At 38.9% G+C, this 14,682-nt stretch overlaps 1 protein-coding gene across 1 annotated transcript; it reads right to left on the bottom strand.

Moving 5' to 3' along the window:
• Positions 1-2,358: 2,358 nt before the first annotated feature.
• On the bottom strand, positions 2,359-3,006 carry gpha2 (glycoprotein hormone subunit alpha 2). Its single transcript, XM_074662416.1, has 3 exons — positions 2,886-3,006; positions 2,604-2,788; positions 2,359-2,502 (listed from the first exon to the last, which is right to left on the bottom strand). The coding sequence occupies exons 1-3, from the start codon at positions 3,004-3,006 to the stop codon at positions 2,398-2,400; spliced, it is 411 nt and encodes a 136-aa protein (XP_074518517.1). The 3' UTR covers positions 2,359-2,397.
• Positions 3,007-14,682: the final 11,676 nt, after the last annotated feature.

Here is a 14,682-nt window from a genome sequence, read left to right on the forward strand (position 1 = left end):
GTGTAACAACAGTTTAATGAATGAATCTGAATAAAAGTGTCAAACCAAGGCTTTTGGATAAGTTTGATACTTTCTTGGCTTTAAAAACACTTATACCTTTTTTTTTTTATACGTCATTCATTCAAGAAAATTAAATTACAAATTACAGAGGGACATTCCCCTTAAACACAAGATATACAGTTTACAGTTTCATTTAGCAGACGCTTTGTCCAAAGTGACGTACAACACAAGCAAGAATTTAGACAGAAGGAAAACCTAGCTAGTACCTAGCTAGTGCAACAAGTTATTCGGCTGCAGGTGCTGACATTAAGTGCAAGTTTTTTTGTGTGTTTTGTTTTTTTGTTTCTTTGTTTTTCATTCCGACAACATTCAGTAGTAGAGCTGAAAATTCATAAGAGATGAGTCTTAGACCTACTGACTCATTCTACCCCTGAGGACAAAGAGGAGAAGGGTCAGCTTAAGTTCACAAGTGTTCCCAGAACAGATGAGTTTTCAGACATCTCTTAAAAGTAGAAAGGGACTCTGTGGATTGTATAGAGTTTGGTAATTCATTCCACCATTTGGGAACAACAGAGGAGAAGAGTCTGGCTAGTGATTTGGAGCCACTCTGGACTGGGAGCACCACGTGTCTTTCACAAGCAGAGCATAGTGGGCGAGAGTGTTTTTCTTTTCTCCTCAAGTCTGAATAAATTCTCATTCATTTTAGGCACTGTTTACATTAGAAAAGTCTATAGAAATAGTCTAATTAGAAATGAAAAGAATATGCAGTTTCACCCCCTCCAAAAAAGGGTTAATTTAAATAATGAGTTAGTAGTTTAATTTATTGAAGCACCAAATACAACAGTGGGGAATGCTTTTCTTTGAAAGCAATGAGTGCAGACAAACAGGAAAACTAGGGTGGCACGTCTGAAAGCCACTAACTTTGGAAAAGCTTTGACAAAGTCAGTAGAGTCATTAGAACAAACACAGCTTGTTAGTCCATCATTGCTGTCATTATCTTCCCTTTCCTGGGGGGGTTATTAAGTGAATTAATTAACCGACCTCTTATAACTTCATTCATGGCTGTACTTCTGTTGTGTTGTGGTGTTTGCATTTGTGTCATTGCTTTTGCAATTCGTCCGGCACCCACCGACCAACGTAAGAAAGGACTTGATAATTATTGCCAGATATGTGGTGAGATAGAAATTGCTGTTGCAGAGATTTATAATGTCTGTAAATCTGAGTGAAAAGAGAAGCATTCACATATCACACTGTCCAATGTTTGAGGGTCTTGAAACATTTGTGGAAATACAGAAAACAGAGCATTGAGGAACCTTTTGATCCTTCAAAAAGGACCCCTGGTACTTCAAATGTAGCTTTAGTGCATACTCACAATAAATATGACAATCCTCTATGGTTCATTTCTGTGGAAGTTTAAATAATCAACACTGAATAGAAAGACAGTGGTGGTCAGGTCAAGAGAGGCCCTTAGTCATTATGTCTGGAGAATGTAGGTGGGTGGTTACCAGTGTTAAAGGTAGATAAATTGGTTGATCATAAAGTTTGTGTGTGTAGAGTAAAGAAATCAAACGTCCACATCCCTGATTTTACAGTTGCAGAACAAAAATTTATTGAAAAAAACTTTCATCACAAAACTATACAGTGCATTCTTTCTCTTCTCATTTCATTGACATCCAACATTCTTTGGTTTCACCAATAGATATTATTTACAAAAATGTCTTTTAGTTCAAATTCATAAATATAAATAAAATTTGTACATTCTTTGGTCTTTTGTCCTTGTACAGTGGTTATTGTAAGGAATGAATGAAGCCACATGTACATGACATTTCTGTTCAGTACAAAGGGTTGCATGTATTTCCTTTTTATAATAACAGATTGAATAAAAAGCTGCTTAACTGTCCTGAATGTAATTATTTGTTGTTAATTCCAAAATGTAAAACTGAAATAATGGAGGTCTTGCCAGGTGCCGAGTTTCATTGACTGGATTGTGGACTGTCTGTTCAGATCAACTTGCTGCTGAGTAACAGTTTGAGAAATAGTGGAACAATTTTTTTTAGCTGCTTCACAGAGTCAAGTGTGTCAAGCCTCAAAAAATAACAAACGGTTCAGCCTTTCACACAAATGTGTATCAATCAAGTTTTTCAGAAAACCTCCCACATCAAACACAACAAAAACACACTCATACATGGATACACACTCACATCGACACTATTAAGAAAGCATTTCTCATAAGCAGGGTTTCCCAAGTGCATACAAAGAGATTTCTCACTGATGTATAACTGGGATTCTTGGCCAGCATTTGTGACTGTTTGTACCATTTATTGGTCTTAATAACATGGTGATATTGCGGTTCTTGACTTGGTGCAGGTTTGTGACACAGCATACTGTCTCATTGTGTCAGTAGCGGGACTTGCGGCACATGTCACAGCGACAGGCTTTCGCTGTTAGGATCTCCATTTCATCATGAAAACGACCCCCAGAGCAGTTCAGATGAACTTTGACCTTAAGGAAAGAGCAGGAAGGCATGATGAATTTGAGATAATGAAAAAATAAAAGGTTTATTTACACTTTGTTTCTACATGTAGCATGACGTCTTCTCTTACCTTTGCATCCTTGCTGATGGTACAGCATCGTGAAGCAGAGGTGATGTTATGAGTGAAGTTTGACGCCACCAGCACAGAGTATCTGGATGGAAAGGCGCTGGACTCACAGTAGCCCACGCAGGCATAGACCAGGTGGGTTCCTTTACAAGTGCCCCGGCGATCACTGCGGATAGTCACGTTGAAGGCTGCAGAGGAAAAAAAAGTCAAAGTGATGGTTTGGGTAAATTTATTTAATTTCATTAAATTTTAAAAGCTCTCAAAAGTGGTTTCATTATTACTTACGATGTAAGTGACATCCTGGGGTGGGGCCATCATAGCTCCAACCAATAGGAGAGAAGAAAAGCAGGAGTGACATCACTGGAAAGACCAGCAGGCAGAAATGTGAGGTCATGCACAGGGACATCTGGATGGTGGCCTGGAAGGTCCAAAAAGAAAAACAAATTAGGAATGATGTTACTTCAAATTCAGAGATTTATTTCCTTTCAGTGTAAATTGTCTCAAACTCAATCTTTTAATACCATGTGACAGTAATAGATTTTTAATAAATCATTTCCTTTAGCTGGAGGAACTGAGGCCTCCTCAAACATAGACTTCTTGCAGGTGAGGTGATCTCTTTTCATCTGCTAAACCTGTCCTCTAAAGTGTTGCCCAGAGCCCCTTAACTGATAGGTGATTTCCCATCCTGCATTTCTGTCTGTGTCACTCAGCTGAGGAACAAGTAATGTGAAGAAAAACAGTACCGTCTTTCATTCTCTTTTCAATCTGCCTCATTAAACAGCTACCTGCTGACACACGTAAGTCCACAGTGTTAGACAGTGAAGACTCTTTTCTTCATCTTTCCCTCGCTTACACATATAGGTGAAAACAGGCATGTCTGATGTATGATCTTCAGTCAGTGTCCATACATGCACGTGTTCACACCCCCCTCACAAATTCACACTGCAACACGTGTGTAAATAAAGTCATGATTTCCCTGGAATTCGGTGATCCCGACCCTTGACTTCTAAAACGGTGGTTACTTCCAGCTCTGCTTCCCTCTGACTTGAGTATTGGGAATTGCTGCTGCGGTGCTGACGGAAAGGCCCAGGGGACACCATTAACACTGCTGGTATGACCAAATTAACAGGTCAGAATGGTGCGTTTGAGTGTGTGTGAGGACATTAACCCAGTGTCAGCGGGCGAGGCAGGGGGGAAATGCCTGCCTTTTTCCTCTCATGTGGGGTTTCCGTGCCTGAAGGTTTGGTTTGTGTGTAGGAAAGAGAGTTGTAATAAGCAAGTGGGAGGGCTGCTGTTCAAGATCACCACATTACCGGCACAGCATTAACTCGGGAAAGCCCTCATCTTTATGTCTGAATACAGTACACACAAAGGCTAAATCAACACAATTGATGCTAAAATTGATCATAACAAGTATTTAAAGATGTCAACAAGAGGAAAAAGTGTGAAGTCAGGACAAAACGACTACATACTATATTAAGAGAAGCAAAGGTTAAACAGAGTGATTTCAAGTTATTTCTTTTAAACGCAGACATTTCTATGTAGTGAAAAAATGTTTGAGTAAGTTCCACAAACTACTTTCTTTGCGCTATTTAACAGACACATAGTGGACGAGTGAACTATGTTTTAACTTTTAGGTTGCCATAAGAAAGTGTGTAAATCTGTGCTTCAGGAAATGAGTAGTCTGACAAGAGCTGTTCAGAAAAAATAAACAAGGGCACTTTCTGACTTGACATGTGATGCTCCAGCATAACAACTTTTTTTTTTTTTTTTTTTTTTAAATTGGTGATCCATGTGGTCCATAACTCATAAAAAACATGCTTTTGTTTAAAGAAGCTAAAATTGTTTTGATGGGAGAATTTAGCCAAATGGTGATGACTTTCGGGGAAAAAAATAAATAAATAAATAAATAAAGTTCATAAAAATGGTAATGGTCAATTTGCATAAATTTAGACTTGGAAACAATCTTTAATTTAACAACTCATACACTGAGCAGAAATGAACACGGGTAATCTATACACATATTTCACTCTTCAAAGCACTCACATATATAAAGTTAGGGGTTACTTTTATCCTAATTTAACTCAACATTACTTGTAATAAATTTCTAATGATTTGAAAAAATCTATTAAAAAGTAATAAAACAAATCTCCAAACAATTAAAATAAAATCACACTCTCTATGAATCTGTTTCACCCTGCAGTAATGGATGCATAGAAAGGAGCTCATTCTTACCTCAGGATGGACTGCAGAGCAGGAGGTGAAGCTTCTCGAGAGCAGGGCAAGTGTGCTGACTGACAGGTGTGTGTCTGTCCTGAGCCTCATGCAGGGATATAAGTAACACAGGTATGAGTGGAGGCACTTATAGCTGTGGACACACCCACAATTAGAGAGCTGAGAGTCGCTGGATCTTTTCTTTCTTCACTGCGAGTCCTCTTTCTGCTTCACTTTCTACCTTTTCTTTGAAAGCGTTAACTTTGCCTTTTACTTCTTCCCTGCAGCGTTACCATCTCTGTGTCCCTCCACCTTTCCTCTAATGCTCTCTGTTATAAACCATTAGGGGCACCCTTAGTCTGACACAGAGGAAAACTAGATAGGTTTTCCATCATTGCACCACCACAATAGTAAGAACACACAGAGCTTTACCTCACATGCATTAACACACACAAAGGCATGGAGCCAAGTGCATGGACTGTACACACCAGTATCCATGAATGCCCCCCACCCACAAAAAAGAGAAAGAAAATAAAAACAGTTCTCCTGTCACTTGATACAAACTAAGAGATCAATCAAACGCACAAAATGGGAGACATCATTCACACACGCACACACACACACACACTTACAAAACACTGCCTGGATTTCCATTTGTGGTAACAGGCGGAAGGGCAGAGTTGGGTCAGAAGGTATTGTGGGTTTGGGTCATCTGTGTTTGAGTGTGTGTGTGTGTGTGTGTGTGTGTGGGAAGGGGGGGACATGATGGGCATTTTGGGAACGCCTGGCTCTGTTACTCTTTGTCTGAAGCCGAGGATGTCAGCTTAGCAACCGACTCCCAAACTCTTGTGGGTAAAGTGATCTTTTAAATGACTCTTAGATTATTTGTTGGACATTTGCAGCAGTGACAAACTGCTGGATCAGACCACAGATGACCGTGATGAGCTCCCTGAAAAATATCTTCAAACCCCATATGTGGTCTCTCGTTAAGTATCCATACAAAACTTGGTTTCAGGGTGAAGTAAGAAATGTCTCAACTTGCTGGAACAGCAGGAATCGGAATCATCTTACTGCGGGTTTTGGTTTTTCAATGAGACTACCTAAGGAGTTGGGACTGGGTAGGGAATAATCACAGTTGTGGGTCACTGAAGCCCACTGTGAGACTGTAGCCCACTTATATGAGGCCATAAAAACAAATGACTCTCCGGTAAAAGAACTATCTTTGTCCCGTCAGAAAACTTTGGCTGGATGGGATCCAGTGTGTGATTCAGACTCACGTTTTTCTTGAACCATGACTTTGTGGTTTATGTTTTATTCATCTTTGTTTAATTTGGGGTTTCAAGCTACACAAGCCTGTCTTTTATTTTTAAGCAGGACAAACTGCAGATTCTCATTATGACCTTAGATCAATCAACTCCAATGAAAGCATACAGTCCCCTGACGAACACCAACTTAACTTAGTCTGCTCAAGGCCTTTTGTGTTAAGATAACATTTGTTGTAAACCATCGCTAAACAAAGACTGAGTTACAGATACATAGCAGTTGTAGAATGCCTTTAAATTAACTTTCATTTTAAAATTTCTTAAGACTACAGTATATCCAGAAAGTATTCACAGCACTTCCCACTTTTGTTGTTACAGCCTCACTCATTTTTACTCAAAATTCTACACACAAAACCCCATAATGACAACAGGAAAAAGGTGTTTTGACTTTCTTTTTTTTTAAATCTATTATTGGTAGTAATAACCCTCTATTAAGAGCCTTTTAAATGTTGCAAGGTGCCACCCTGTTGATTGTGGCTGCCTATTACAGCAGTTCTCTCTTCTTTGTCCATTTCTTGGAATTTTTTTAAATCTTTTTTTTTTTTGTCATTTTTGCATTTGAATGGATCATTATTTTCAATGGTTCTTTTGTTGGTCGTGGACACCAAACTGATTTTGTCTGGTGATATTTTCACAATTTTTGCTCCTGTGTTTGTCTGGAGATACTACATGTAACCATGGCTGCATTGTTTTCATGTGAACTCAGCTGTTAGCAGCCTGTAGCATGTCAATGCTAACTGGTGCAAGGCCTGATGTCTTCCCACAAGGTGAGGAGAAGGAGGTGAGGATGACGTGCTGGTTCTCAGGTGTGAACTAAGAAGAAACAACATGGACCTAGCAGCGCTAACCCAGCAACAGAGAGAGTAGCATCATGCTATTCACAGACATGGCTAACAGAGCTAACATCAGACACCAACGCCACATTGGAAGAGCTTCACCTGCTGTGAGCAGACAGGATCCAGGAGACAGAGACTGAACAGACTGCTGAAGAAGCTCAGTCCTGGACCCTGTGGAGGTGGAGGCTGGCTGAACTGGACAATGATGGACAAGCTGTCATCATCTATTTTCTTATGGACCTTTTTGCACTTTCTATACACTTTCTGACTTTTGTTTTCTTGATTGCTGCTGTGACTCCTCGCGAATTTCTCCTAGGGATAAATAAAGTATTTGCCGTTCTTTCCTATTCTGTTTACCACTCTTTACAACAGAACTTCACTGATTTTCAAAAACCATTGACAAACACATTACTAAGTCACAATTTGAACATAAACTATTCTACTTCTTGATGTCTTGACATGTTTCTGCATTACTGTGATTACAATCATAACTGCTTACATTTTCAGAAACTCAAACCACCATCCGGCTGCTTAAAGTGTTAATTCACTGCTTTAAATAGTCCTGAACAGAGTCCCTTTCACTGCAGTAAGACCACAAAAAATACAGTAATCTTCCTGATGAAGAGATCAGTTTTACTTAGTTGTTTTCCAACCTTTTTTACACCTATTTTCAAAAACTACATCCAATTTAAGAAAATAATTTGACCAGACTTAAGGAAATTGCTGGCTTCACCTACATGACAGTAACAAAATAAAAAAACATGGAGCTGCTTGATTTTAGCGCCTCCTGTGGACGGAATGGCACTTCTCATGTCTTGCTGGTATCTATCTATCCTATGTTTAAGTTATGTTTTGTAGCACAAACTTTTGTATCTCTCCATGAAAAACATTGCTGTGAAGAATAAAAATGACAAACTAATGGATTCTTATCTGAATATTTTGGTCGACCTTCAACTGAACACAGTCAAGTGACCAATCAGAACCAAGAATTCCACACAGTCACATGATGAGTAAGAGCAGGATAACATATTGTCAGAAGAAAATACCGCACAGGTTGAAGTTGTCAGTTCCTGGTTCAGTGTAGATGTTTTGGCTTCCACTCTCACACTCACGCTCACACATCCTGAGGAAAACACAATTATCATCTTATGGCCTCTTTACCCCAGACGTTCCCACTCTGGTTGTGTCAATGGAAAACGGAATTCATGACATCATCACCCAAACCCCCCACCCACACTCACACCAACATGCACAACAATTAGTGTGTTGATTATAAGTTGCATGGACGGCCACAGACAGTGTGTGTTTTCTGATTCCTTGCCAACCAGAGGGATGGGGGGGGTTAGAGAAGCCATAATTCTGAATGAACGACAACACCTCATCAGGAGACAGTTAGACATGAATGAACTCTGTTAAACTGAACTAGAGACCCCTTGCACTCTCTCTCACACACTCAGACACACACACATACATTTCTCTAGTGTGACTCAGCCGGTGACTGATGTTTGTATCAGTCAGTGGCCCCGTCATTCTCGGCTGCCGTGGAAACCATGGCGTCTTCAATAACTGTAATATCATTAATGTGTCCGCTTCCACTTCTGCCCTGTTATTCTAATCTCAGTGTGTGTACATACGTGTTATGTGTGCATGTGTGTGTGAATTAGAGAATGTAACTTGTGTCTGTATGATGTTTGACAGGATATTGTGTGTGGTCAAAGTGTGTAAGTGGATGTGACTCTTAGATAAATGATGTGTGTGTTATTTTGGGCTCTATGACAATGTAAGGAGTGGATTAGACAAAGTTTTCCTCTTTCTGAGATGATGCTATCGTCCAGTTGACCCATTTACCCCCATGTACACACACACACACACACACACACACACACACACACACACACACACACACACACACACACACACACACACACACACACACACACACACACACACAACTTTGATAAAATAACAAGAAACACAAAAATAGCACTCTAAGCTAATTTAGACTGACAGCAGGAAACTGGAGTTTCCACAAGGTATCACTCACTTATGCTGACACACACACACACACACACACACACACACACACACACACACACACACACACACACACACACACACACACACACACACACACACACACACACACACACACACACACACACAGGGGAGTGGAAATTTTAAGTGTGCATCATGTGCCTACAACTTTTACCAAGACAAAGCAGTGGAATGTGTACCTGGAAGTTTATATAACAGCTGTTCCTGAGAAAATCAATCTTGGGTAACAGACTGAAACTGCTGAAAAAGGCAGATGGATGATTTACCTGAAAATAATCAACAATAAATGTGCAACTAGTGCCACAGAGACAACCTGAGCTGTAAGAAAGCATCTCTCTTAAACAAACTTTGGTCCGTTGAGATATACAGCTCAGTGCAGATTCAAGCAGTTGAACTATGTCACATTTCATTCATTCATTCAGTTATTATTCAAATCCATCCCTTCCCAATTCTCTGATCAGCTGATTAATCTCTGTTTACTGAAGCACAGACCAGATTCTGATACAAGCTCTTTGAACAATAGACTCCATGTGGGGGGAAATCCCATCCAACTGCCTTTTTATTCTTTATCAAACTTGTGAAAAAAGAGCATCGGGAAGGATATCTTTAGAAAAGTCTGGGTGAATTAATCTCAAGGTAAGAATAATTAACACTGAATTAAATTCAAAGAGCTTTCAGCAGTAAAACACATTTATAAAATTGTTACATCAGAGAAAAAGGGGTTGGCATAGAATAAGCGCAAGATAGTCAATGTGAAACTCTGATATAAGATTAATTTCAGCTATGAAACAACAATATTGTGTTTAAACAAAATTTCTGATATGAAATCAACAACCATGAATTATTTGAAAAATAAAAACTCATGTTATAACTATTTACAAACTACTGAGATCATGGCTTTCACTGTGTAGCAATATTATCTCAAAGAAATGAACGCAACATTACAAAAACCTTGGGAAGAAACTAAATGAAAACGGTTCCAGAAAAACTTATACGATGAAAAAAGGGAAAATAGAATAAAAAATCTGCTCAAGAAAACCAGAAGATCTTGAGAACTCAAACCCTGAAAGTTCACAAGTGTCCAAAACTGGTCCCAGTAGTACCTCCTCACTGTACGGCTGCAAAAAGAGGAGCAGAGGAAGACTTGTTTGCTGCTGGTGTCACACAGCACACAATATCTATCTATCTATCTATCTATCTATCTATCTATCTATCTATCTATCTATCTATCTATCTATCTATCTATCTATCTATCTATCTATCTATCTATCTATCTATCTATCTATCTATCTGTGTTTGACAGTTTCATTTGGTCAGACACCCAGGATAAGGCCCTCTTTCTCCTGGGGCAAACAGTGAATCAGAACTCAAATAACCAATCACTTATTATGATAATCTAATCAGATTAATACATCTGCGAGAAATATGTCATCTCCTTCTGTAGCATGCTGATGATTTTGACTATTGATGTGGCTACTCTGAACTCTGAACTGTGGTCACTCTTCCAACCAGATGTAAAGTGCACAGAGCATCAACTCACTGTGCTATTGAAGCAACCTGGCCAGCCAAGCAAGGATCCCCGGCCGAGCAGGTGAATCCAGAGCAGGGTCAGCATCTTCTTCATCCTCTTCCTCCTCCTCTTGCCTCACGCCCTGCATGTTACCTGGATGCACTTCAGCTGGAGTCCCATTTTCTCCAGCAGTGCCAGCATCTGATTTCGGCTGGGGTTTAATAAACCCACAGGCACTTTCCTGAAGAAAAGGGTTAAACTAAAAGTAAATAAATTAAAAATGACTAAAGTTAGATTTTTCCTTATGGGTGGTACATAAAGAGAGCAAGAGTGCCAGGAAACCTTTGCTATTTTCTTTTCTTTCATTAAATTAATGCATACTCATACTTAAGTTTCTCATTTAAAACAAGAAAAAAAGTCCTAAACATCTACAACTTAGTACAGGGTATATGCTAAAATCCTGAGGTTGATTTCAGTACCTTTTTAAGACTTTTTCAAAAACCTTTAAAAAAGTTTTAAGACTTTATCGCAACTTTCAGTTGTTGTTGGCATCCACTTTTTAACAGTTGTAGTTTACATTTTTACAGAAATGATGTAAGCTAAGGAAGAATAAAGCTTGAAAGAACAAATGAAACTAAAGGCAGGTTTATCGACACTCCCACAACTAGAAACAGCAGTTATTCAAGGCCAACTTGCTGAAGAAAATGAGAAATTATTTTATCATTTTTAAAATTTAGGACATGTGTGATTGGCTTTAATGTTGTATTTAATTTCTCTTTATGAAACTAGAAATGACGTTAATTTATAGCTGGTGTTTAAACCGCTCACAATCCTTATTGTTGTATTTTATTGTAACTAGAGTCTTTATGTATTCTTTTTTATTCTATTCTTTTTTATTTTCATATTTTTCTACTGACTCCATCGATTTCTGCTGTTAAAACAACAATTGTCCAGTTTGGGATCAATAAAGTAACTCTATTCTTTTCTATTCTATTCTATTTTATAACTTTATCGGCTGAATGTTTAACGTCCCAATCAGGGGACAGTTGCAAGGAGGAAAATAAATATTCATGGATATTTTTTGGGTCAAAGCTTGAATACCTATGAAACTTAATACCTCATAAAACCACAATTAAGACTTTTTAAGGCCCTTAATTTTCCCAAAATTGATTTATCAACTTTTAATACTTTTTAAGACCCCGCGGACACCCTGTAGTAGTTTTAGCCATTTCACTGATGTTGGTTGGTACTGGAAAAACTTGCTTTTCTTTTTACTAGATCTGGAGGTGAGAAATCCTTTCCAGTGTTGTCTTTAAGAGAAAACTTTCTAAAACTAGATAAATGTGCCTTTATGACTAAAACTGGATCGGTTTGGCATGAGCTCAATCAGATTTTTCCATTTGCCTGAGCGTCAAATGGAAAAAAGCATCCCATCAAAGACTGTATAAAACATAGACAGTCTCAGTGATGCTCATTTTTGGTTTGTAAAGAGGCTATGCAGCCTGACTTGTTTAGGAATCAAGAATCATCATCCCCCACAACGGTCAAAGTTTGAAATGACAACGGCTTATTTTACCAAGCTTTTGAAAGATGCTCATGTGTGCTTTAGAAATTGGCAAATTGGCTCCAACAGCATTTTCTAAGGTTTTCTTAGGTTAGGCACCCAAGTGTACCAGGGTAACATGCTTCTCCGATGGCTTCATTTGTGACATCAGAGGCTAGGCTAGGCTTGTACTGTATACGGTGAAATCTGCACATAATTCATTCATAAAGATGTTTTCTATCTGTGTATCTACTGGGTTTAGAGACCCTGAATTTGGTCTTTTGACAACATTTTTTAGAAAAGAAAATAATGCTCTGACTCAATCCTTTTAGCAGGTAGACTCGTACTGGCATGTCCCTCTAATAAATAAACAAGTTGTGAGCTGACACCATCAGTTTAAATCACTTTTCCACTGAAAAATAACTTAAGTGGAAACATTAAAGCCTTGAGATAACTGAGGCAGATAAAGACACTGGGAGAGAAGACAAGTTTATAAACTCAAAGGATCAGATGAGATTAAGCGCCACAGATTAAAACAGAGTGAGGCGTGGATAATTTTAGGACCTGGTTGATAATCAAACTGAAGTACTTTGCCAGAAACACACACACACACACACTCCATCTGATGTAATGCTATTATTAACCTTAATAACACTTGTTATCCTACCTGTCTGCACTAATTTTAGCCTGGGGATACAATAAAGACAGAGATGATCCAAGTGTGTGTTTATATAGGTGGCAGGGAGGAAACGAAAGTGTGTTATGAGATTGATGTTAGAAGATAAAAAGCTGGAACCAGTTCAAACCAAACTACTGTGGGCTAAAAGGTCTGACTCCTTCAACTGACATTCAAGAGAGATACATGTCAGCTAACCTGTTAAATCGGATGAGTAAATGACCAAATAAATCAATACTACAGAGAATCACCTTGTCAACATGTCCAAGATCTTCTTTTACTTCTCCTCTCATGGATGAGTTGTACACGCACTGCCTGTTAAAGTTGGACACAAACACAAATACAAGTTTATTATATGTTGTTTATTATTATCATTACAGTTATTGTATGGCTGGGTTTAAGGGCAGTGGGTTATATGTATAAATATATATATATATGTTTTTGGACTCAGGTCATTCAAGTCATCCTTTTTAAAAGTGGAATTTTTCAGAAACAAAGTGGATCATAACATCCCACCGTACTCTGCTCTACATGCAAACTGAGGCTTCTGAATCTATACTCCACACACTCACACCTATGGATGCCATCATGAACAGGAAGCCTCCGACAATTAATATTCCTGTCAGTATGTGTGAGCTTACACACTCCCTCTGTGTGTTTGGTAGCATCTTTGTTATGACTTGTAAAGTGTAATGGTCAATGTGGTGAACATAATTCAATGAGAATTGCTCACTGACACTTGATTTCCTGTGAACAGGTAATGATGCTTGAGGCCTTGCTGTTTACAGGGTGTTTTCACAGTCCGTCTATTTGAGTGTTTTTGAAGTTTAAATAAGACAACAAGTTGCCAAACAAGTGAAGGACAAGACCTTGTTTGTGTGGAGAAGTGTCTATGTGTGGGTACATTTTAAATTATCACTTCTGCCCCAGTGATCTTACTGTCAGTGTGATTGAGGTGGCGCCTGTTCGCCTCTTGTCTGTTTCATAACCACAAGAATCCCTGAAGCATCAAAATGTATGAGCTTGTGCACGCGTTTGTGTGTGTGTGTGTGTGTGTGTGTGTGTGTGTGTGTGTGTGTGTGTGTGTGTGTGTGTGTGTGTGTGTGTGTGTGTGTGTGTGCATTGGTTTATGTGTGTTTATGTGCCAATGATCCCATCAATTTCAGTTGCACATTGTGTAGGGAATAAATGCGTACACGCCTGATTTTGTCACAAAACATTCTCAAAATAAGCATACATTGATCAGCTAAAACACAATGGCCACTGACAGGTAAAGGTGCATTACAATGATGACCTCTTATAATGTCATCTGTCACTGTATGGGCCATGTTAAGCATGTGAACATTTTTGTTTTGATGTGTGGGGAAGCAGGAAAAATTAGTGTATGGAGTCCATTTTACAATTTTTTTGGCTTGGTGTGTTTGTGACTTCCGCTACTTCCAGAGCCAGCCTCAAGCGAACACTCTAGAAACAGCAGATTTTAGTATTCAGCATTGTCTCATATTCCTAGACCTGAGGTTCACGCTTGGGAATAACCTATTTACATGTGTGAGCAAACAGAGTTCCTCTGTCTACTTGGTATCCCGATCGAAATGACAACGCACGGAAAACGTCATGACACAATGCACGTTTTCTCCTCTTTGTCTTGTTGTATTGATAACACCAACAACAACAGCAGTAGCACAGCAGACTTACTGTACTCAAAAAGACCAAGATTCCTTGTGAACAGAACATGTGCAGAACACAAATTAATGTTCCTTTCGATTGGGATATCCTGATTGGCGTATCCATGACCAAATATTTGGGTTAGAAATGGAGGAACCTAGGGGCGATTTGGGGGTTTTAAAAACCAGAATATAAGCATATTCCATTGGTGTTAACATGGCCCTTGCGCAACCGGGTTATTGCTAGTACTCCAAATATTAA

The sequence above is a fragment of the Halichoeres trimaculatus genome, unplaced genomic scaffold, assembly GCF_033239565.1.
Source record: "Halichoeres trimaculatus isolate MK-OKI-2021-1 unplaced genomic scaffold, fHalTri1.1 fHalTri1_scaffold_22, whole genome shotgun sequence".
In the NCBI taxonomy this organism is placed as follows: domain Eukaryota; kingdom Metazoa; phylum Chordata; class Actinopteri; order Labriformes; family Labridae; genus Halichoeres; species Halichoeres trimaculatus.